General features: G+C 50.2%; 1 protein-coding gene across 1 annotated transcript; it reads left to right on the top strand.

The window, feature by feature from the left end:
* Positions 1-1,465: 1,465 nt before the first annotated feature.
* On the top strand, positions 1,466-20,473 carry LOC111154841 (carbonic anhydrase 6). Its single transcript, XM_022514770.1, has 8 exons — positions 1,466-1,683; positions 3,828-4,007; positions 9,143-9,291; positions 9,965-10,057; positions 13,400-13,469; positions 17,053-17,210; positions 18,153-18,276; positions 20,367-20,473. The coding sequence occupies exons 1-8, from the start codon at positions 1,605-1,607 to the stop codon at positions 20,471-20,473; spliced, it is 960 nt and encodes a 319-aa protein (XP_022370478.1). The 5' UTR covers positions 1,466-1,604.
* Positions 20,474-22,673: the final 2,200 nt, after the last annotated feature.

Genomic DNA, 22,673 nt, shown 5'->3' with positions numbered 1-22,673 from the left:
CTCCCTGCTCGGGCTCTGCACCACCAGCCACCAGCCAGCTGTGACTTTCAGGCTCCTTCTGTGCTCCCTCTTTCCCCGAGTCCCATCTCAGATTCCCAAGAAAAAACGCTTAGACGCCTGGTTCGTGTTTCCCTGCCCGCTGGATGTCAGGGGTCCCTGGCCTTGGGGAAGGTCCCCGGCATCCTTGCTGTCCTCAGGAGAAGTGGGGTCTCGCCCAGGGCTGGAGCCCAGCAGGCAGGACGTGACTCACTTTGCAAAGACCAGAGAGCAAGCTTCTAATTTCTGAAAACGTGTAAGAGAGTTCCAGCAGGCAGGGAATGAGTCCTTTATTTTCCCTCCAGCCCCCTCACTAATGGGCTGGCTTCCTTTCTTCGTAATGTGAGGGATCTGAGTAGAGGGTGCTGCCAGTGGCCACACACAAGGAGGGAGGTCCTCTCGTGAATGCTTATTCAAGGTGGGGAAACTGAGGTATAGAGGGGGTGAGTAACCTGCTCGGAGTCCCACACAGCTCGTCAGTGGCAGAGAGGGGATCGGAAGAACGCTTGCTCTTGGCCAGAATCCTTTCGCGCTGGCACGGAGTGGGTCCAGCATCCTCTGGGCTCCAGGGAGGGGGCGTGTGATGAGCTCAGGGCGGGGGACGGGGTAGCGCTATTCTCCAGAACAGGATGTCCTCTGTGTCCGGGCAGAGCCCCATGCGCCCTGGGGGATGCTGCCTGCCCTGTGCCTTTGCCCTCTCGGAAGGGCATGGGAAATGCGGACCTGTCAGCAGGTATAAACTCAAAAGTTTCTCCCTCAGTGGGTTTCAAGGACTGTTTACCCAAGGAGACATGGAAGGATTAGGCACACCACCCATCCAACCCGTCTGGGTGTGACCGGGCCCATGGCAGCTGTCAGAATAAAGGCTTCCCCTGGAGAAACAGGGTGCCCACACGGGCTCCATGGCCCCGAGGGACGCCCTGGGATGTGAGTCCCGAGCTGGGGCTCCAGGGTCCACAGGCGATTCAAGAGCGAGGCCAAGAACAAGGGCCTCCAGGTGGAACTCTCTGGTCCATGCCCAAGCCTGGGAGGTGGGGGGCAGGCAGGCCATTTCCCAGGACAGCTGGCCGAGGCAGCCCAGGTCTGCAGGGGCAGCCCCTGGGCACTGCTGAGATGGGCAAGAGATGCCAAGCCGAATCTGGCTAGGGCTTTCAGGGGACGGCCCTCACCCATTCCCAGAGTCCCTGCTTGCCAGGATCAAGGGCACAGGAAATGTCATTGTCCTGGGAAATCCTTCCCACCCTGCCTCTCTCTGCCTTGGGCCTTTCCCCTGTCCTGTGGCCACTCATCCACAAAGGGTGCACTGTGTGGTCCTTCAAGGGAGTTTTCATAAGTTAGGATATGGAACAACCCCAAGCGTGGCGATGACACCAGCGGGCCTGGGCGAGCGCGCGTCACCTGGCCCGTCACCGGAGTCACAAGGACCATTGTGGGAAGGTGTTATTGTTTCAGTGGGCGCAGCGGAGGGTGGGTCAGTCAGCAAGAATGGGTAAATTGTTATTTACAGTTTCTGAGCTTTTAAAAAGAAGAGCGCCCCAGGATCAGCGCGATTCCAGACCCGTGGCACCATGACGGCTCTGGTAGCTCTGCTGGCTCTGCTCCTCCTGGGGGCCCAGGCCCAGCACGGGTCTGAGTGGACCTACTCAGGTAAGCGCGCCCCCTGCCCCCGCTGGGTTTGTGCCTTTCCTTGTCACCCTCAACCCTGCGGGAGTGCCCTACCCGCCTACGGAGAGCAGAGCGGAGAGCGGAGAGCGTGTGGAACTCAGACCTCTGATCGGGGACAAAGGGAGTTTGCTCTCGTTTCCTGGACAACCAGATCTCGGTGGGGGGCGCCCAAGATTCCCCCCGCAGGTGTTTTTGCCTTAGAACCTTTCCTGGCCAGGCTCCTGGTTGGAGAGCCGGCTTGCCGTCTCTGACTGCGAGGCCCTCTGCTTTCTCGGGCTCTGCAGTGGAGGAGGAAGTTGCTAGAACAGGCTCCCTGCCATCTCGCAGAGGGCGTGCGGGTTTGTGGAGCTCTCTTCTTGGAGAGTTCATGGTCTGAAGTTTACCCAGAACATCCTGACTTCCTGAGAACCCAGCACCTTTGCACGGCTCCCAGGGTTGCCGCCTCCCAGTAGCCATGACCTTGCCAAGGTCCAGATCTGCACATCTGGACCCGAGTCACCCCCTCCCATGGGGTGGTGAAGAGAGCTCCCGCCCTGCCCCCCTTTCCCTACACTGCACCCAGGGATCGGGCTCTGGAGGACTCTCAGGGCTGCTGACTGACTTACTCTCCCCACGGTGCCCCCACCAGCTTTGGACCCCAAGGGAAGCATATATTCATGGTGGATGCGTGTCTTGTTGAGTCAAGGGCAGCAGAATTAGGGACATCATGGGTGGCTCAGAGAGTCTGGCGTCAGAGGGCAGGGAGATCAGCTGTGGTCTATGGGTCCGCTCTGGAGCAGAGGAGGCCACACGTGGCCAGAGCCGTGGAGGCCCTGGGGTTCTGCTTCGTGTGGCTTGTTGGTACTAAGGGTGGTTCAGAAGGGTAAGCCAGAGAGAGAATTCCAACAGGCAGGTCTTGTCCTTCCCAGGCTCAGCCCAGCCTGTGAGACTGCAGGCCTTCCTGAAAGCCGTCAGGGGCCCAGCAACACTTGGGGAGGCTACTTCAAAGGCCTTTTAGGAATCCTCGAGAAATCTGCAACATGGCTACGGCTACGGACACAGGCTAAAGCCTCTTGATCCCTGCAGGGGCTGTGCTCGGGGCCACTGGCCTTGATACTGGCATCCCACCTCTGGGAAAGAATTGTTTAAATACTGGTTTGTGGCATTAAATCAAGAAGAGCAGAGAAATAAAAAATTGACTTTTCTGTTGATTGTAAAACCAAGCAGCTGTGAGGGGCCCCAAAACAAACACCTTCCTTAAAACAAGCCAGGCATTTGCCATACAGCTACTCCCTAACTGCGGGAGAGCTTGGATTCCCGACTGCAAAGGTGTGGGCCCATTATAGCAACTAGCTTTCTTCCTTTTCTCCCTAGAATTATCACCCACTTTAAAAATGAGACATTTCGTTACTTTGGTTTTTTTCAACTAATCACTTTGGTCATCTTTGAACCTGATGCTTTACCTTCTTGTCCTGAATCCATAGGTGTAGGCAACCTGGGGGTCTCTAACCTACTGAGACCCAGTGCAAGGGGCTGGAGCAAGGAAACAGTGGCGGGTGGGGGCCCTGCAGAGGGGGAGGGCGCTGCATGATTGTTGGGAGAGGGGAAGGAAAACTGCGCCATTAGAAGGAAATGGGGACAGGACTCCTGAGAGTAATTCAGTAACACCAAGCCCCGAGGAGACTTCTAGTGCATTTATCCCCATTCCAGGGGAAAACCAAGCTACATAAATATAAATATTAAAAAATATAAAAATATATATTGCATAAAATATATATAATATAAAAATATAAATCATACAACATATGTTATATATATTAAATATAGATTTAATAGATTTTATATAATATATACAATATATTTAATATAAACATATATATATAAATATATTAAAAAACTATATATTAAAGACCTTTATTGTTTTCCAAACACCAACTGTTCTTGGTGCCAGTGACAACAGGGGAGTTTGGAATCCAGGTCAAGTCCCTGAGACACCAGGTTCCACGGAGCAGATTCTGACTTCTAGGGGTCAGGCTCTGCTTTCTAGAAGGTAGACCTCTGGCGTTGATCCTGGCCTTCCGCTGGGCAGGCCCTGTGGTGAGCTGAGCCCCTCCAACTCTGACCCCCTTGGCTCTCTTCTGTCACAGAGGGGGCGCTGGATGAACTGCATTGGCCAAGGGAGTACCCCACCTGCAGTGGGAAGAGACAGTCCCCCATCAACCTGCAGAGGAGAAAAGTTCATTACAACCCCTCCCTGACGGCTCTGAACCTGACAGGCTACGGGGTACAGGCGGGCGAGTTCCACATGATCAACAACGGCCACACAGGTAAGGGGCAGGTGGCAGGACGCTGTCTCCCCCCCCCCCCACCCCTCACTCAGCCCTAGCAGCAGGTGCCAGATGCCGGAGCAGCCTGCTGGAGACGCAGAGCGCAGGCTGGGCGCTGCTGGCCAAAGACGGTGGTGGTCCCCACTCCAAGCTGTGCACGGGATGGTGGGGGGATGGTGCTCAGTCTTTGGCCTCAATTCCTGGCTGGATCCTTCCTTCTGCGGGTTGACCTTTCCCCCAGCTCACTCCGACCCCGCCCTGGGACATCCAGCCCACGGAGTCTGTGCCGCCTGCCCTCGGGGATCTGTGCCCTCGTCTGATTTTTCCATATTTTCTGCATTGAGTCTGATTGGCTCAAAATGCCTGACAGGAGGGCCCAGGATTTCTCAAAGGTTTTATTTATTTTTCTAGAGATAAATTTATTTATTTATCAGACAAGGCAAGAACACAAGCAGGGGGAATGGGAGAGGGAGAAGCAGGCTCCCTCATGAGCAGGGAGCCTGATCTGGATCCCAAGACTCTGGGATTGTGACCTGAGCTAAAGGCAGATGCTTAATCGACTGAGCCATCCAGGCATCCTTCAAAGGTTTTAAAAAGAGACTCTTGGGGTCTTGAATGGTCCTCTTCTAGGGAGGAGGTAGAGGTCAGACAGGAAAAGGCTGACTTGGGTCTTGTAGACCACCCCCAGTTCAGAAGCCTGGATTGGACAACTGGAAAATCCTTGCTTTGTGTTTACTGAACATACTTTTGATTTTCCAAGTGGGCCCCTCTCCTCTGAGCCTCATGATACCCCCCACCCCTGGCAGGGGTCATTGTTAAGGCTGGAGGTGAGGACGTTGGGAGGCCAAAGGACTTAAGGTCACCTGGTCTCTGGCAGCTGAGCTGGACCCGGGCCATTCCCTGCCCCTGGATGTCTGATTCCTCGACCCGTCCTCCTCCTCCTTGGACACCCCCCTCCCCACTTCCTCCTGGGCTAGGCCGACTTACTGCCCACCCGCATAGGTGCCTGGAGTCACAGGATTTAGATCTCCTATTTGCACAATTGAGAAGATAAAAGCAGTTGCCCTTGATGGGGTTGGTAGACCCAGGAGAGTGAAGAGCCGTAAAAGCCCTCAGGCACATGTGGCCTGGATCCCTGAACTCCACAAATAAGTCATGAAAGCCTGATTTTATCTTTAATGTCAAGCTCCTACTTCCAAAGTTTCTCTCTGAAGCCTCCAGCAAATTGGCATGTTGCAAACCCCTTCCCTCGTTTTTTTGGTTCACACATTTATTTTGGTTCACACCAACATGAACATTAATAATTACAGTAATGGTTGGGCCAGATTAGGGGAACCTTAAGTCTCATAGTTCTTCCAAGAGAGGATAATCAGACCTGCAGTTCTCAGTATTTGAAATCTAAGAATTTGACCTCAGGCTTTTTCTTAAGGACTCCTTTTCTTTGTTAAAACAGTAATAATTAAATACATTATCAATTGCTAAAATTGCCCTTCTTCCAGTCCTTGCCCTCGATGAAGAGGGGCTACAGGTAGCAACTGAAGGCAGGGGGGAAGCTGGGTTGACCCCACCAGGAGAGGCAGCCAGAAGTATCAAACGATTGAAAACCCCCACTGGTAACATGGACCGTTTCCGTTGCACACCTGCCGGGTAGGGCTTTGTGCTGAGGACCCAGGAGAGGGGATGTGTTAGGAAGGTCCTAGCTTCCCAGGGTGGGGTGGGGTCCCAGCAGCTCCCTCCTCCCACTTTGGAGAAGGCCCTGGACCTTCCTCCTATGGGCTGTACTGGGCTCTCTAGAGGCTGGAAGCCTGTAGGGTCCCCAGTCTACCCCACATCAGGTCAAACCTATGAGAAAGCACGCAAACAGCTCCCATTACTTACATTTTTTGATGTCAAGTATTTTGAAAGATTTTTAGAATTCTTTACAATTGGCTTTACACTGTCAGCAAGCTCCAAGCTTCAAGAATTCTCCTGAAGGAAAAAGGCAACAACAACACCCCACTCAACCAATTTTCAAATCTGATAACATTCTGTTGAGTAAGTTTAACAAGAAAGTTGATATGATATAATTAAACATTTATTACTTTTGACTTTGATTAAATATTTATTACCTTTTAGATCTTGGAACCTAATATATATATATGTGTGTATATGTATACACACATACGGATTTATATATATGTATTTTTAATTGACTTCATTTTTTTGAGCAGTCTTAGGTGCATAGCAAAATTAAGAGGAAAATGCAGAGACTTCTCATATACCCTCTGCCCCCACATACACTGTACCCCCATTATCCATATTACTAACCAGAATGGTATTTTTTTAAAAGATTTTATTTATTTATTTATTTATTTATTTATTTATTTAGAGAGTGAGCAGAGGGAGGGGCAGAGGGAGAGGGAGAAAGAATCTCAAGCAGACTCAGGGCTGAGCACGGAGCCCCACATGGGGCTCCATCCCACGACCTCGAGATCATGACCAGAGCCGAAATCAAGAGTCAGTTGCTTAACCAACTGAGCTACACAGGTCCCCCAGAAAAATACTTTTTTTTTTTTTTTTTTTAAATCAAGGATGACTCTACCTCGACACAGCATAATTTGGTCTAGAGTTTGCCTTAAGGGTCGTTCTTGTCTTACACATTCTATGGGTTTGAGCCAATGTAGAATGACAGTATTCATTGTTACAGAATCATACACAGTGTTTTCATGGCCCTAATTATCCCCTGTGCTCTGCCTGTTCATCTCCCCCTCTACCCCAGCAGCCACAGACCCTTTGATTGTCTCCGTAGTTTTGACTTTTCCAGAATGTCACAGAGTTGGAATTACATAGTAGGTGGCCTTCTCAGATTGGCTTCTTTCACTTAGTAACGCATTTAAGGTTCCTCCATGTCTCTTCATGGCTTGATAGCTGATTTCTTTTTTTTTTTTTAAGATTATTTATTTATTTGACACAGAGAGAGAGAAAGAGAGATCACAAGTAGGCAGAGAGACAGGCAGAGAGAGAGGGGAAGCAGGCTCCCCGCTGAGCAGAGAGCCCGATGCGGGACTCGATCCCAGGACCCTGGGATCATGACCTGAGCTGAAGGCAGAGGCTTAACCCACTGAGCCACCCAGGCACCCAATAGCTCGTTTCTTTTTACCGTTGAATAACATTCCATTGTCTGGATAGACCACAGTTTATCCATTTACCTACTGAATGGGCATCTTGGCTACTTTCATCATTCAGCAATTACGAATAAAGCTGTCATAGACATCCATGTGCAGAGTTTGGTTTTACCATTGGGTAAAGACCAAGGAATGTGATGGTACGGCTGTGTTTAGCTTTGTCTAACAAAGTGACCGCACCATGTCGCACCCCCTCCAGCCCTGAGTGAGTTCCTGCCCTCCACATCCTCCCAGCATTTGCTGTCGTCAGTGTCCCGGATTTGGGCTGTTGTGATAAGTGCGCGGTGTATCTCACTGTTGTTCATTTGTATTTCCCCCATGACCTACAACGTGGAGTCTCCCTTCGCCTGCTTATTTGCAGTCTGTGTGTTTTGGTGAGGTGTTTGCTAAGGTTTCCAGCCCCTTTTTAAAATCAGGTTGGTTGTTTTCTTATTGTTGAGTGTTAAAGGGTTCTTTGTATATTTTGGCTAGGAGTCCTTTATCAGATGCGTCTTTTGCAAATATCTTCTCCTAAGTCTCCTCATAGTGTCTTTTACAAGATAGAAGTTTTTATTTATTTTTTTAAAGATTTTACTTATTTATTTGGGAAAGAGAGAGAGGGGGAGAGAGCACAAGCAGGTGGAGCAGCAGAGGGAGAAACAGACTCATCGCTGAGCAGGGAGCCTGACGTGGGCTGGACCCCAGGGCCCTTCGAACATGACGCCTAATGACTGAGCCACCCAGGTGCCTCTCTTCAATGACTTTCAGTAGGAAGGCCTGGCTAACAGACTAGATGTTGCTTGTTCTTGTCCCAGACCTAAATTGTGTATATCCTCATAGATCTTTTCCTTCCTCACTCTCTTCTCTCACCCTCTGGAGCCTCCCTTTTCCCTGGCTCATTCCAGAATGTTGCCATGTCTCTGAGGCCTGAACCGGTGAAGCAAACAACAGCAGCTAGTGACCAGAGGGACCTCCCTTGGGCCAATCTGTAGGGCACCGGGCAGGAGGAGGAAGCGGGAAGAGTGGCCCGTTTTCCTGTCGGCAAGAACTTAACACTTGAACACATCCACTGATCAGAACAAGTTAAACCCCAGGCCGGGGGTCTGTGTGTTTCCTGACTTGCTGCAGAATGTGGTCTCTTGTCTTCCAAAGAGAAGTGAAGGCCTGTAATGGTGACATCCTGTCCCTGCCACGACCCATTCTTGGCCCGGTCTGCCCTCCTCCACCCACTGTGTGATCTTGTGCCTCTGAGCAAGGAAGGCTTTCCCACTCCCCAGGTTGGCCTCCTCGTCCATAAAAGCACTGAAGCTTACAGGGGTTTTATGGAATGGAGTCGGCTGTTCTTTTATTTATTTATTTACTCATTCATTTATTTATTCATTTATTTGAGAGAGAGAGAGAGCGAGCGCACGAGCCAGGGGAAGGGCGGAGGGAGAAGCAGCTCCCCACTGAGCAAGGAGCTCAGTTGAGCTATTCCTAAAAGGCTACCCAGGATGACGATATTTAACACCTCAACTTGGCCTCGCAAACAGTGCTCTGGGAATAAAAGTCGTCACACTAGTCCCAAGAGGTCCCCCAATCCCCCTTCCTATTCCTATGCTGTGGGCAAATCACAAAACTGGTCAGAAGCTGAGAGCTGGATTCTGGTTTCCACACCCACTGGCCATATTTTCTAGGGCATCCTCCTTCCCTAGGGCTGACAAGCTGGCCTTGCCACCCCCTCCCCCGGTGGTCCTACCCCTGACCCCCGAGTCTGGGTAGAAGGGTGTGGGCCCTGATGTGGGCACCTGCCCAGCCGGGCTCTCCCAGCCTGCCCTGTGCGCCAGTCACCTCCTCCCCGTGGGCGACCCTGCTCAGGGCATCCTAAGCCAGCGTGGTCTTGGCTTGCTCCATGAGTGTGCAGGGGAGCGCGAGGGAGCTGCCTGGTCGGTAGACCTGACCCTTCCGTGCCTGTGTACACCGGCCGCAGCCCTCTCTCGTCTTCTCTCCCAGTGCAGATTAGCCTGCCCCCGACCATGCACATGACGGCCCCAGACGGCACCCAGTACACAGCCGAGCAGATGCATTTCCACTGGGGTGGAGCGTCCTCAGAGATCAGCGGCTCCGAGCACACCATTGACGGCATCCGATTTGTGGCGGAGGTACTCTGGAGACCCCAGCCAGGTCCTCTTTCTTCTTTCCAATCCCACAGTCACTTTCCTTATGAAAACAGCCAAAGAGACTGCATGGTGACCGTCCAGTCACCCTAAGCTGATTTTTTTTTCATTCATTCACAACCATTTAGTGATCTCTGCTACATTCAGGGGTTCAAGCAGGGTCCCTGCTCTCACAGAAAGCACAGTGCAAGGCAGGATTTTACAGCCCACAGAATGGGGCAAGTCCTCTCGGTTTCAGCTGAATGTCTGTGTGTTAGATTTTCAGGGTTCTCTCTCTTGCATAGATCTGTCCTTAAGATGACCATGGTTTAGTGTCCTCCAGAGCAAGGTATCTCATGCCCACTCCTGGGAGACCACAGGAGAACCCAGTGACCTCAGACAAGCCCTCTGGACACTGCCAGCTCATCTGCCTGGAGGGTGGGGTCAGGAAAATGCCCTTGAATTGCCATCTCCCCAGAATCCCACTCATGCTCTTTCCGTTGGAGAACTTTCTGGTCTTGATAGATCTCAGACCCAGAGGGAAGGAGGTCAGAGTTGTTTAGGAGGGACAGGCTGAGGCTTTGGTAGAGAGCACCTTTCTCTTCGTTCTTCCCTGAACACGTGAAGCTCATGAAGTCTGTAGGGACCGCCCTTGACTTACCCTTTCTTGCTTCCACAGATTCACATTGTTCACTACAATTCTAAATACGAGAGCTACGACCGAGCGCAGAGTGAACCGGATGGCTTGGCTGTGCTGGCAGCCCTCATTGAGGTAGGCTGAAGTGACACATGTGACATCAGAGACTGGTGGCCAGCTTCCCCTTCCCCTCCGGCCAGTTTATGTTTGGCCAACCACGCTGTGATCCCAGCTCCTTTAAATCAGTTGTCCCACTCATCCAACGTCCCCGAGATTGGGGACACAAAGGGAACACAGTGACTGTGAGCAAGGGCTTCACTGAGTCAGAGTTGTTTTAAGAACGGTGAGCTCAGTAGCAGATGAGGAGGGAAGACCCTTTGTCTACACCTGATGCTTTGGACCAATGCTGATTTGGACAAATCAACACCTGCTTTTCCGCTTTTCTCAGAAAGTCTGGAGGGCAGGACCTGTGGCTAGGTGGCAAGAAATGGTCATGAATTCAGTCTCCCCCAACAAGTGCTAAGTTGGATAAAATGGCCAAAACCAACCATATCTCTGCTCTGGAACTGGACCAAAGTCAAACAACAAATCAAGGCATTTGTTTCTGAAAAGTGGCTAGAATTTTGAGTTAGAACAGTGGGGCTCTTCCTATCCCCAAACTCCAGCTTGGTCAGCAAGGTCGTTTTCCTGGAGCAGGCTGGACAGGGGACCCAGCAGTCTTACTGCCTGGAGGTGGATGACTCACTTGATTTGGAGTGTGAGTTGAAAGCCCATGCCCCAGGATCTATCAGTAAAGGTAATAGAAAGTGAAAGTTGCGGCTGACCTGCTAACTGGCTGACCTCTGGATGTGCTTCACAGCTCATCCAGATCCAGCAGCAGAGGGTGCAAACGTGATGGGCTTGAGGGGTATGAACAACAACTTCTGCTAACATCATTGACTGACCACAAAGCTATGTTGACCATATAGGTGGTTCCTAGAGGGCCCTAGGAATAAGATTTAAGAACAGAGCCAAGACATCAGCTGCTGTGTGTGGCTGGGGAGACCCATCTTGCAGACGAAGCGGAAGAAATTCCTAAACGGATACACAAACAAACAAAAGAATTTTTTAAAAATCAGAAATCATATTTACATGCTATATTACTTAAATGTACAGTTTTCAAAAAAAAAAGTTGGACATGCAAAATATGATCCACATTTAAGAGAAAAAACTGCAGCCAACAGGTATGACTGTGAGTGGATTAAGGGACTTATCAGATAGGACTTTCCCAACAACCATCATAAACATGTTCAAGGACTTAAAGGAAATTGTGTTCAAAGAATTAAAGGAAAGTATAATGACAATGACTCAAAAAAGGGAAACAGAAATGACAAAAATGCACAAGTGGAAAGTCTAGAGTTGAAAAATATAATAAATAAAATGAAAAATTCACGACATGGTCTCAAAGCAGAGGTGAGATAGCAGAAGGAGTCAGTACATTTGGAGAGAAATCGAAGAATTTATTCAATCTGAGAAACAAAGGAAAAGACTGAAGAAAAATGAACAAAGCCTTAGAGATTCATGGGAACAAGATCACACAGCCCAACATATACATAGTGGGAATCTGGGAGAGGAAAAAGAAAGTGAAAGAAAAAAAAATGGAAGAAATAATGGTCCCATTTTCCCCCAAATTTGATGGAAAAAAAAATAATTTACAAACTGGGAAACTGAACAAAGCCCTTGTCTGATCAGAGTCAAACTGTTGAAATCAACAAGACAAAAAGGACTTTTTATAAATAGGATACTGACGTACAACTAACAGCCAACTTCTCATTAGAAACAAGTCATCAGAAGGCCATGGAATGTCAACCAGGAATCCTAATCCAACTAACACCCTTCAACAATGAGGCGAAACAAAGGCATTCCCAGATACAGAAAAACTGAGATAATTGCTAACAGATCTGTCTTACAAGAAATATTACCAAAAACCCTTCTGGCTGAAAGGCAATGACATCAAACAGTAACTCAAATCCGCAGAAAGAAACGAAGAATGCTGGAAATGGTAGCTATAAAAGACTGTCTACAAATGTTTTTGTCTTGTCTTTAAAAGATTTCTTTTAAAAAACCCATCAGATTGTTGAAAGCAATCATTACACCACTTATTGTTGGGTTTACGATGTAGGTAGATGTAATGTCAATGACAAAAGTGAGGAAAATAGAAAGAAATGGAGCTAGCTTGGAACAAAGTCCCCATATTTTATAGGAATTAAGTTAGTACTAACCTGAGGTAGGCTGTGATAAGTTGTATATTGAACAGTAGTCCCCCCTTATCCCTGGTGTCACTTTCCCAGGTGATAGTTACCCGTGGTCACGTGCAGCCCAGAAGATGTTCCTTCTAGTGATGTTTACTCCAGGAGCCTAACGCTAGGTCACAGCGCCTGCGTCGTTCACCCCCGTGACCTTGTCACGCAGGCATTTGATCAAATGCATCATCCCAAGAAGAGTGAGTGAAGTACAACAGGAGATTTTGGGAGAGACCACGTTCATATAACTTTTAATTCAGTATATGGTTATCATTGTTCTATTTGATTATTAGTTTATTGTTGTTGGTCTCTTACTGCATCTAATTCATACACTAAACTTTACCACAGGTATGTATAGGAAAACATGTAGTATTTACAGGGTTTGGCGCTACCCATGGTTTTAGGCATCCACTGTGGGTCCTGGAATGCAATCCCTTCAGATAAGGGGGAACAGCTGTAATCACTAGAACAACCACTAATACTTAAAAATGGTTAAATGGTGCATGGAAGTTATTTGTTTCACACAAAAGTTGGAACAGAGGAACAAAAATCCACGAGGGACCTAGCAAAACAAATAGCGAGTGGCGGTCATAGATCCAAGAAATTGGAATTCATACACAGCGGAAGAAGAATTAGACCAACGCCACCGACTGAAAAGAACCATTGAAATTCACCTTTTTCACCAAAAGTAATTTTTCTGACTTCTGAAGAGTCAGCGCTCACACAAAACAGTGGTGACCTGGCAGGGGGCAGAATTGGAGCAGTTTTGGCTTGGACAGAGGCTGTCCCCAGCTCAGGCAGGAGTCCCGAGGATGAGGAACCAGGCACATGGGACCAAGCCCCCCTCATCACAGGGAAGTGGCCTGAGGTGAACCCCGCCCAAACAGAGTCCCTGGGGGGTATGGTGTCAGTGACTTTGGGCCATGCCCTGAGGGCCTCACCGGTCACCCTTGAGAAGGCTCTTTCCCTGTAAGCTGTCCCAATGCTTCCGTCCTGTCTCCCTGGAAGAGACCAGTGAGCCCAGGCAGTCGGTGGCAAAGAATGACCAGACAGTCTCTCCCTATACAGCTGGGGCTCGGACCGGCTGCCTCCTCCCTGCCCCTGGGCTCTGCCCAGTCAGCAGGGACAACAAAGCACGGGATTACCAGACGGAGGTCCCCTTTCTACTCGATGCACTGCTCTGTTTCTCCTCCAGGTCAGGGATCACGGTGAAAACACTTACTACAGCAACTTCATTGCCCACCTGAACAACATCCGGCATCCAGGTGAGGAAAGCCCACAGCAGAGGCAGGAGCGTGTTGCGGGAACAGGGGGCCTGGAAGGGGGACATCGGCAGAGAGGGGGGCACACGGGCCCCGCCAGGGGGCCAGGGCTCTCATGCCAGCGGCTCCTGCTGTCGGCTCAGGCTGCAAACACCCTTGAGAAACCTGTTCACAAACCCCATGTGTTGATTCCCACGGTTGGAAGCCAGGGGACCACAGACAGGGGATATCTTCGCTTCACCTCTAGCTCCAGTGAGTAGTGATGACTCTGGGCACTAGAGAGAGAGAGAGAGAGAGAGAGAGAGAGATGTCCTCCTTAGCTTCAGGCTGAGGAAAACCCTCCCATCATTGTGCCTGGACAGGGCTGGTCTCCCCCTCCTCTGCCTCCAGAAGGCAGGATTCATGTCCGAGTGGCCGCCGACCCCTACGGCCTGTGACCTGAGCCACAACCACATCAGCTTTGACACCCTGGGCTTGTGCTTCTGACTTTGGCCACCCCTCCCAGACTGCAGGTCCCTGACTTCCGGTCCCGCCCATCCAGGGGGTCCCTTGACCTCCGACCCATGGGCCTTTTGTTCTCCCCAGGGCATGAGTGGGGGTGGAGGGAGAGGCAGGGGCAGAAGCAGACTCCCCTCTGAGCGTGGAGCCTGACGACTTGGGACTCGATCCCGGGACCCTGGGATCATGACCTGAGCTGAAGGCAGACACTTAACCCACTGAGCCACCCAGGCGCCCCCAACCACTGTTATTTTTATTCATAGCTACAAATATGAGCATGTATTAACACGGCCTGGAAATCCTCAAACACTCATCTGGGCCTTTGCTTCTCCCTGCTCCAGAACGCTTATTTCACGTTTCCTCCCCTCCCTCGAAGCTCCTCTGCCCCCGGCCCCAGCTTCCCCCTTGAGCGGATCGGATGCCTTGTTCCCGCTTTATCTAAAAGGCGGTCAGACCCTCACTCATCTTCTTAACCCATCTGCACTGGCCTAGCTCCACGTCCCCTCCTCTGTCACAGTGGGCGAGAGTCCCTGCTCGAGAGCCCGGCCCTCCCCAAGCGCACACTGGGCCTCCCTCTTAGGGTCCCTCCACCTGCTCGCCTCTGCTGTCCCACAGCCCCCATTTCTTACTGTTCACCTGCCGCTGGCTCGGCACACAGATCTGCGCTCTAATACCCCACGAGTCTCTTTTGACCCAGCCAGCCCGTTGCCGTCCTCCCCTCTTCTGTCCCATTCGATGCGCTCTTGAATGTGTTGCCTCGTGGTCCTGTTCCGTTTTCTCACTCACCCTTGGCTGACCCTGCCAGCCACCGTCCCTTTAAGGTCACCCCTGTTAGATCTCCTGGCCACTTCTCTTTTCTCTCGATTGACCTGGAAACAACGATCCATCCCACCTCACTCTCGTTCTGCCCACACTCAGGCTCACCCCCGTCTGCGCTCTCTTTCTGCTCCTGCTCTCATGGTGGGGGGCGCCGGCTCTGCCTTCTCTAGGGGGCCTCATTCCGTCCCATGGCCTCCATTGCCCTCTCTGCGCAGTGGACTCTTAAAATCTGAGGTCCTCCATGCAGTGACAGGATCACGGGGCAGGGGAGGCAAAGCAAACACAAGAACCAGCTGGTTGTTTTGCGGACCCTTAGCAAGACCAGCAAGAGAAACCACAGGCCTGTGGTTTGAGGCATTTCCTTGAATGCATGGACCTTAGACCTTCCGTTTCTACGAACTGATCCAGACCCATTTCCTTTTCCAATTCAATAAATGATGCTTCTGATCAATACTGCTCTCCGCACTGGCCTCCCTGTCAACTCTGGATTCCTCTATCCAACAGCTTGCTTGATACTGCCCTGCAGATCTAAATTTAATATGGCCCGAACCTTCCCTACCACCCATCCCCCAGGCTCGTCCCTAAACCGACTTCCTCATCCCAGCAGAGAGCATCATAAGCCATCCCACTGTTGAAGCCCCATACCCCAGAATCACTGTTTTTTTTTTTTTTAACTTAAAAAAAAATTCTTTTAAATAGCCTCCACCCCCAGCGTGGGGTTTGAACTCACGACCCTGAGATCAAGAGTTGCGTGTTCTACAAACTGAGCCATTCAGGCCCCTCCCAGAATCATTCTCGATTTTCCGCTTTCCATTATCCCTCACATCCAAACCGTCAGCACGTCTTACTGTTTTCACCTCCCTGCTTTCAGTCCTCTTGTGTGTAAGCCGAGAAGCAGGATTGCTGGGTCATATGGTAATTCTAGGTTTAATTCTTAAAGCTGCCATCACATCGCTTTCCCTAGTGGCTGCACCATGGTCCTGGAATTCTTGACTCACTTAACTATATTACAGGGATCAAGGTAAATCCATGCTCCAGAGCCCTTTGGAAGGTTGTATCTGGAAGCTCTTCCAATAACACTAAAATTTAGAAATTTTTTTAGCCTATTCATGGGATTATCCACTACCAGACTCTGACGCCTTGGTTTAGCGAGTGTATTTATGTCTACGTAAAAACTGTAACCTCTTTGCCATTAAAAGAATGCAAAGTGCATTTTTGGGAAAACGAAAAAATTCAACTCAACTCTGTGGTTCTTCGTGGGCGTCATGCTGAGCTCAGGAGCTCAGAGTCATGACATGAATGGAAGAGGGATTCTCAAGATGCAGTGATGGGTTCTTGAGCTGGGACTCTCCGGAGACCCTGTGGAAACACTTCTTCCCATGGCCCCCCTTCCCCACGCGAGCCCCCACACCCGGGGGCTGAGCCTGGTTTCTCGGGAACCATGGCGGGAAATGCTCAGGACCAGGTGCCTGAACCCCCACTTGGTTCTGAGTCTGCCTTTCTCATCTCCATCCAGCCATTTCTTTCTTTCTTTTTTTTCTTTCTTCCTTCCTTCCTTTTCTTTTTTTCTCTTTCTCTCTCTCTCTCTTTCTTTCTTTCTTTTAGATTTATTCATTTGAGAAAGAGAGAGCACAAGAAGGGGGAAGGGCAGAAGGAGAAGCAGACTTCCTGCTGAGCAGGGAGCCTGATGCGGGGCTCCATCCCAGGACCGTTGGATCATGACCTGAGACAAAGGCAGATCCTTAACCGACTGAGCCCCCCAGGTGTCTCTATCCACCCATTTCTAAGTGAGCCCAAACCAAGGCATTTTGTTCTTTTTTGAGATTTCTTATCCAGAAGCCCCTAGCAGTCATAATTCTCTTCTCTCATTTATCATAAAGCATATCTTCTGCCCAACAGTTGTTGGCTGGTAACAAATTGTTAGCTGTTAACTGGTTGACAGGCTCACGAGGACTTTCCAAGCTCAAGTTCAATGACCAGACTTTATAAGCACACCCCTCCCCCCTTATCCTCGTAGGAATCCTATTGAACATTCCCTTGTTGCCTTTGAGGCGACAGCCAGGAGGAGGTATCTGAGTGGGTCTCTCCCCAGAGTCTGCGCTCTTACCCCCTTCTAGGAAGCAGCAGACTGGGGAAATGCTTCGAACGATCAGCCTCTGTGTTCTGGTGACTCAGAAGATTCAAACGTGGGGCGGTCTGAGCCTGAGCTGTCCCCCCAAGGGGCACCAGTGGCCCCTCACATTCCTTTATCCTTTGTCCCCTCTGTTAGGACAAAGCACGGTTCTGAGTGGCCTTGACATTCTGGACATGCTCCCCGAGGACGCCCAGCACTACTACAGCTACAGGGGGTCGCTCACCACTCCTCCCTGCACTGAGAACGTCCACTGGTTTGTGCTGGTCCATCACGTGCCGCTCTCCAGCGCACAGGTAAGGCCCCCACACTGCCTCCCCAGGTCCCCTTCTGACTGCCTGGCTGACGAGGGCGCTTCCCTACATCTCACCTTAATGCCAGCACCCGGGCTCCCAGGTGCTTTCCTGCCCCGGGGCTGCTGTGCCTCACCCCTCCTGGCCTGGGTGACCTTACTAGTGCTTGGACAGAGATGGGCAAGTTGAGGCATCAGGGATCCAGGGAACCCTGGGACCTTGGATGCAGCCAAAGGACTGGGACCTGACCTGGGTCAGAGAAGAAGGGCTGCATTGCGAAGGCAAACATTTGCTGAGAGGATGCTCCCTCCAGGTAGCGTTCTTGGTCCTTGATGGACAGAACTTCTGTCCTCGTGAAGCTTACATTCTGACTTCATAATTGGCTTCACACAAGGACTTACTGACATTGTTAGCTCTTTAATATGCTAGCAGGCCTGCAGTCCTTTGAGGAGAAGAGCTGTGTCAGCCACCTTTGGTTCCCCAGCATAGCATGGGTGCACAGTAAATATTTGTTGCCTTAGGGAAAGGACAAATGTAACTGAAGTTGCAGAGGAAAAGGTGGCATTTCCTTCCGGGTCATGTTCTTCCTCAGGAACAAGTAGATCTTTTTCTTTAAATTTTCATTTCCCCAATGCAGGAAAAGGTGGAAAGAACGCTATTCAAAGATACCCACCCACAAATCTATTTGCTTCTTTTTCTCCTTTCTACTGGTGACCAAATAGTCACAGAAAATAATTTAAAGAGATGGTTGGAAGAATGAATGGATGGATGGATGGGTGGGTGGGTGGATGGATGGGTGGGTGGATGCTCTGTTGCCATGTAGCAAAACTTGAGATCTTCTCATACTCACTTTATCGGGATTATAGAAATAAACCCAATAAACTACGCTCCTTTAAACCACCCAGTACCTCTTCCCCTCCATAATTCACTTCATGTGGCCTGTAGATTTGGAAGCTAGAGAATTCCATAGTGGATCGCCAGAACAAGACCCTCCACAATCACTACCGGAGGACCCAGCCCCTGAACAACAGAGCGGTGGAAACCAACCTCATGAATTTCCCCCACCTACGTAAGATCAACTCTTATTTATCCTTTGCGATTCTTTGAGTCCTGTTTTCTTCCTTCTCTGGGTGCATGCATCTCTTCTGGCAATAGTAGGGGACGGACAGTCATCTAAAGGGCAGGAGGCTCAGATGGGCCAATCTGTACAGGGGATGTGTGGGCAAAGGAGGTGGCTCATCTTCTCAGTCCAGGCAGTGATGCCAGTGAGTAGAACAGAGGAGACCACGAGGATGGACAGTTACATGATTTATTACCTACTTGATCTTGGCCAGAGACACCCAGTAGGAGAGCAAGATGCTTAACAACATCCTGACGCTCCCATAAGAGTTCAGGCAAGCTCATCCCCAACTCCCACACATCCCCTCAAGGTGGGGTTAACTAGAGCATGTATTGTTTACTACATTTTCTTGGGGATCATGCCCCAGACACCAGGGTGCTGGAAGTAGGTATAACCAGTCCAGCCTCCCTGGGACCCTCTAACCCACTGGGTCAGGCTTCTTGGCTCACCTTATTAATGTGGTTGTAAGAATGCAAATATTCTGCAATTTCCCCATCTTTTAAAGATTTTATTTATTTATTTGTGAGAGAGAGAGAGAGAGCATGAGCACAGGCAGACAGAGTGGTAGGCAGAGGCAGAGGGAGAAGCAGGCTCCCCGCCGAGCAAGGAGCCCCATGTGGGACTCGATCCCAGGACGCTGGGATCATGACCTGAGCCGAAGGCAGCTGCTTAACCAACTGAGCCACCCAGGCGTCCCCCCATCTTTATTTTGCCCGTTTCTCTGTAAAATTATGGTGAGCTATACACATTCCCTGAATTCATTGTTTTTACAGTCTGTTTCCGCTAAACATTCCTGAGACCTTTACATCCTCAAATACGATAGAATTGATTCCAATCAATATTGCCCACTCAGTATGACCCCAACTGATTATACATATCTTTCAAAACTTTTAAATCTCCAGACAGGCTCCCCGCCTCCCCATCAACAAAGGCCCATTTGTGATTCTCTCCCCATCCTTCCTTCCTGGTTCATTGATTGTTTTCTCTTGCATTTGTTTGCTCCTCCAACAATACCAACAGAGGAAAAAGGACACCTGTCATAATGATCATTTCCCCATATTACACTATATACCATATTAACAGTACCAATTCCTTTCCCAAAGGACGACATCCTCTTAACTAGGTCCAAATGCTAGCAGCCTGGCTGAAGGGACACAGACCCCCTGATCTGCCTCCTTGTTCTAATCCTGCCATGTCCCCTTTTCCCTGATGAAATGTCCCATGGCTCTTGCAGTAGACAGGTACAGATTGCACAGTTTCCCCTATGCCATACCCCAAATGCTCTTTCCACGAAGGGGGGAGTGTCGCTCCAATTCACCCGCAGGAGGGAACACAGATGGTCTAGATATCCGTGTCTCCGACCCAGATGCCCCACGCTGCAGTTCGCCTGGGTGTCCCCTGTGCCCACCCTTCTGAGACTCGCCAGTTAGGGTTATTACTTCAGCTCCCAGGAGATCATAAAAAGGTCTCTTCCCCCACTCGCGGTCAGGGGACCGGAGCAACAGCCTCCCTTTGCTGCTAAGAGAACTGGGCACCATTTTGCTCCCCCTGACCTCAGACCCAGACTTTTAGGAAGCAGCGCTGGTCTCCAGCCAGCCCAGTTGCATCACCCACCTGATGCCTCCTAGTTCCATTGAATCCCACCCCCGATGGGTTAATACGGTCACCCCAGCAATAAGGAATGACCTGGCAAAGAAGCAAGATTACAAAAGCAAGATAATGGCCAAATATAGATGTCTTGCAATTCATTTATTAGAAAACATGCATGTCCCCTTAAGGTAAGGGCTACTGAGCATCGCATGAGAAACCAAGGTCCAGGGGCAGAACCACCGCCGACGTATCAGCCCTTGGATTAAGGCAGCTTCCACGCCTAAATTCAGACAGCGGGAAGGTGCTTGAAGCTGGAGGGACAGGACATGGAGGGCATTCTAAGGAACCTAAAATCCCCCCCTTTAGTACATGTGTGGGGAATGGTGTCTGGCTGTCCCACAAGGACCACCGAACTTCTGACCTTCCCGCATGAATTCTTCTTTTCATAGCGTATCATCTAGGTCCTGAGTTCCAGCTTTACATAAATAAGCTCGACAATAAGCTCGAATACTTGAGAAGACTTATTGAAAAGAGGAACAACAAAGAGAAATCCTAGAGATGGCGAACTTGAAGCGGGCGGTGTGCGGGACAAGCGGGCCCTCCTCTGAGCCCACGCCCTGCCCGGCTTCTCCCCCACCCCGGCTCTTCAAGAAATCCGGTGCCGGGGGTGCCTGGGTGGCTCAGTGGGTTAAAGCCTCTGCCTTCGGCTCAGGTCATGATCTCAGGGTCCTGGAATTGAGCCCCGCATCGGGCTCTCTCTGCTCAGCAGGGAGCCTGCTTCCTCCTCTCTCTCCGCCTGCCTCTCTGCCTACTGTGATCTCTCTCTGTGTCAAATAAATAAATAAAATCTTAAAAAAAAAAAAAAAAAAAAAAAAAAGAAATCCGGTGCCGGGATTGCAGCCTCCCCGAGGCTCCTGTCCCGTTTCTGAGTAAGACTGAGTAAACCACTGTCCCTGAGCGGAAATGAGGTGGTTTAAGGGTATGAGAAGGGGTTTGTTAGACGACACCAATGGGAATTGATTGGAATAGAAATGTAAAGGAAATGGAGCCCTAAGTATCTTCCTATCGAATCATGCATGTTGATCTGTGTAAATTACAAAGCAGCCCGGACTGCCCTGTGGGATTGAGGTGAAATAAAATGTCTTTGGGAATTGGTCATTTGAAAATTTCTCTTTTCTGTTTCTTTTGTACCACTTCAAATATGCCTTCTTTGCCCTCCCCCCAGGGACACCGGTGAGGGGACAGAGATCGAGGTGGGAAGGGTTCTAGGACCAAATTTAGGAAGAAGGAAAGAGAGTCTTACCTTGGAACTTGTTGGTGGTGAGGTCTGGAGCCTGGGCTAGGCTGGGCGAGCAAAGGAAGAACAGAGGAATAGGACCCCGGACTTGCAGGAGAGATGGGGAGGAGAGGGGAGGAGAGGAGAGAGGACCTCCCTGCACATCTCATCCTCGTGGGTCAGTTGGTGGCTGGGCCTTGTCACTAGAGCCGGGTTCCAGGTCCAGTTCTGCCGCTTACTGTCACAATCGCTCACTGCGATGATCGCCGTGGTTTGAGTACACGGATGCACGTTTCTGACGGAGGCCCTTTCTCGCCGCTCCCTCTTCGCTTCTCCTATCTCCGGCCCAGCCCCCACCACCATGTTCTTCCCAGTTGCTTTGTCTGCTCTTTACTGGCTTTGTTCCCCCACGCTGTCATCCATCACCTCTGACTTCATTCACCGCTCCGGGCCGTCCTCAGAGAAGCTGCGTTTCCCCCAGTTTATTGAAACAGAAGCCAAGATGGGGGACAGCCGGGTGACGCGCCGGCCATTTCCAGGGTAGAAGATGGTGGAACCAGGATCTGAAACCAGGTCTTTGGTATCCAAGCTGCTTTAGCTACAGAAGGCTTCCCTCTCAGGATGCCTGGGTGGCTCAGTCGTTAAAGCATCTGCCTTCAGCTCAGGTCATGATCTCAGAGTCCTGGAATCATGTCCCGCGTCAGGCTCCTGCTCAGTAGGGAGCCTGCCTCTCCCTCTGCCCTCTCCCCTGCTTGTGTGCATTCTCTCTCTCAAATAAATAAATAAAATCTTAAAAAAAAAAACGAAGTCTTCTTTTTCATTTATCTAAGTTTCCTAAAGCACCTGCCACGTGCCAGGCATGGGGCTGAGGCCTGGGGCACAGAGATGGGACAGGAGGGATGGTTTCTACAGTGGGCACTCAAGCCCCATGAGCAGGACAGATATTGACCTAAGCCATCACCCTCTCCCGGGAGAACCACAGTTTGCGACCTCCGCAGAGGGACTGGTGCTCGGCCTGCGTTGAAGGACTTCACGTGGGGAGCCCAGTGGGCAGGCTCGGGCACCGTGAGCCGGCAGGGACAGGGGTCGTGGCTGTTTGTGCTCCAAAACAAGGGGAGAAGGAACCGAAAATTAATTAGAATGGTTATCTGAAAGGGGAGGCAGAAGAAGAGTGGGGGATGGGGCTGGAGGTTGGGCTTCTCTGAGGGCGTCCTGTTCGGTAGTTTTAAGCTTGGAACCTTCCATTTTACATCGTTATAAAACAAAACTAAATTTTAAACATCTTTTTAAATCCAGAATACTTAAGATGTGAAAACATAGTAAAATGATCAAATAGTTATACATTGAGTTGGTAGCATACACAGAGAAGAATTTTTTCCAAGTTATTTTATTAATTTTATTTTTTAAAAGATTTTATTCATTTATCTGAGAGAGTGAGACAGAGACAGAGAGGGAGAAGGGTCGGAGGGAGAAGCAGACT

This window comes from Enhydra lutris, unplaced genomic scaffold (genome assembly GCF_002288905.1).
Source record: "Enhydra lutris kenyoni isolate GAN:26980312 unplaced genomic scaffold, ASM228890v2 scaffoldscaffold38, whole genome shotgun sequence".
Lineage (NCBI taxonomy): Eukaryota > Metazoa > Chordata > Mammalia > Carnivora > Mustelidae > Enhydra > Enhydra lutris.
This window is presented reverse-complemented; position numbering and strand designations above follow the sequence as displayed.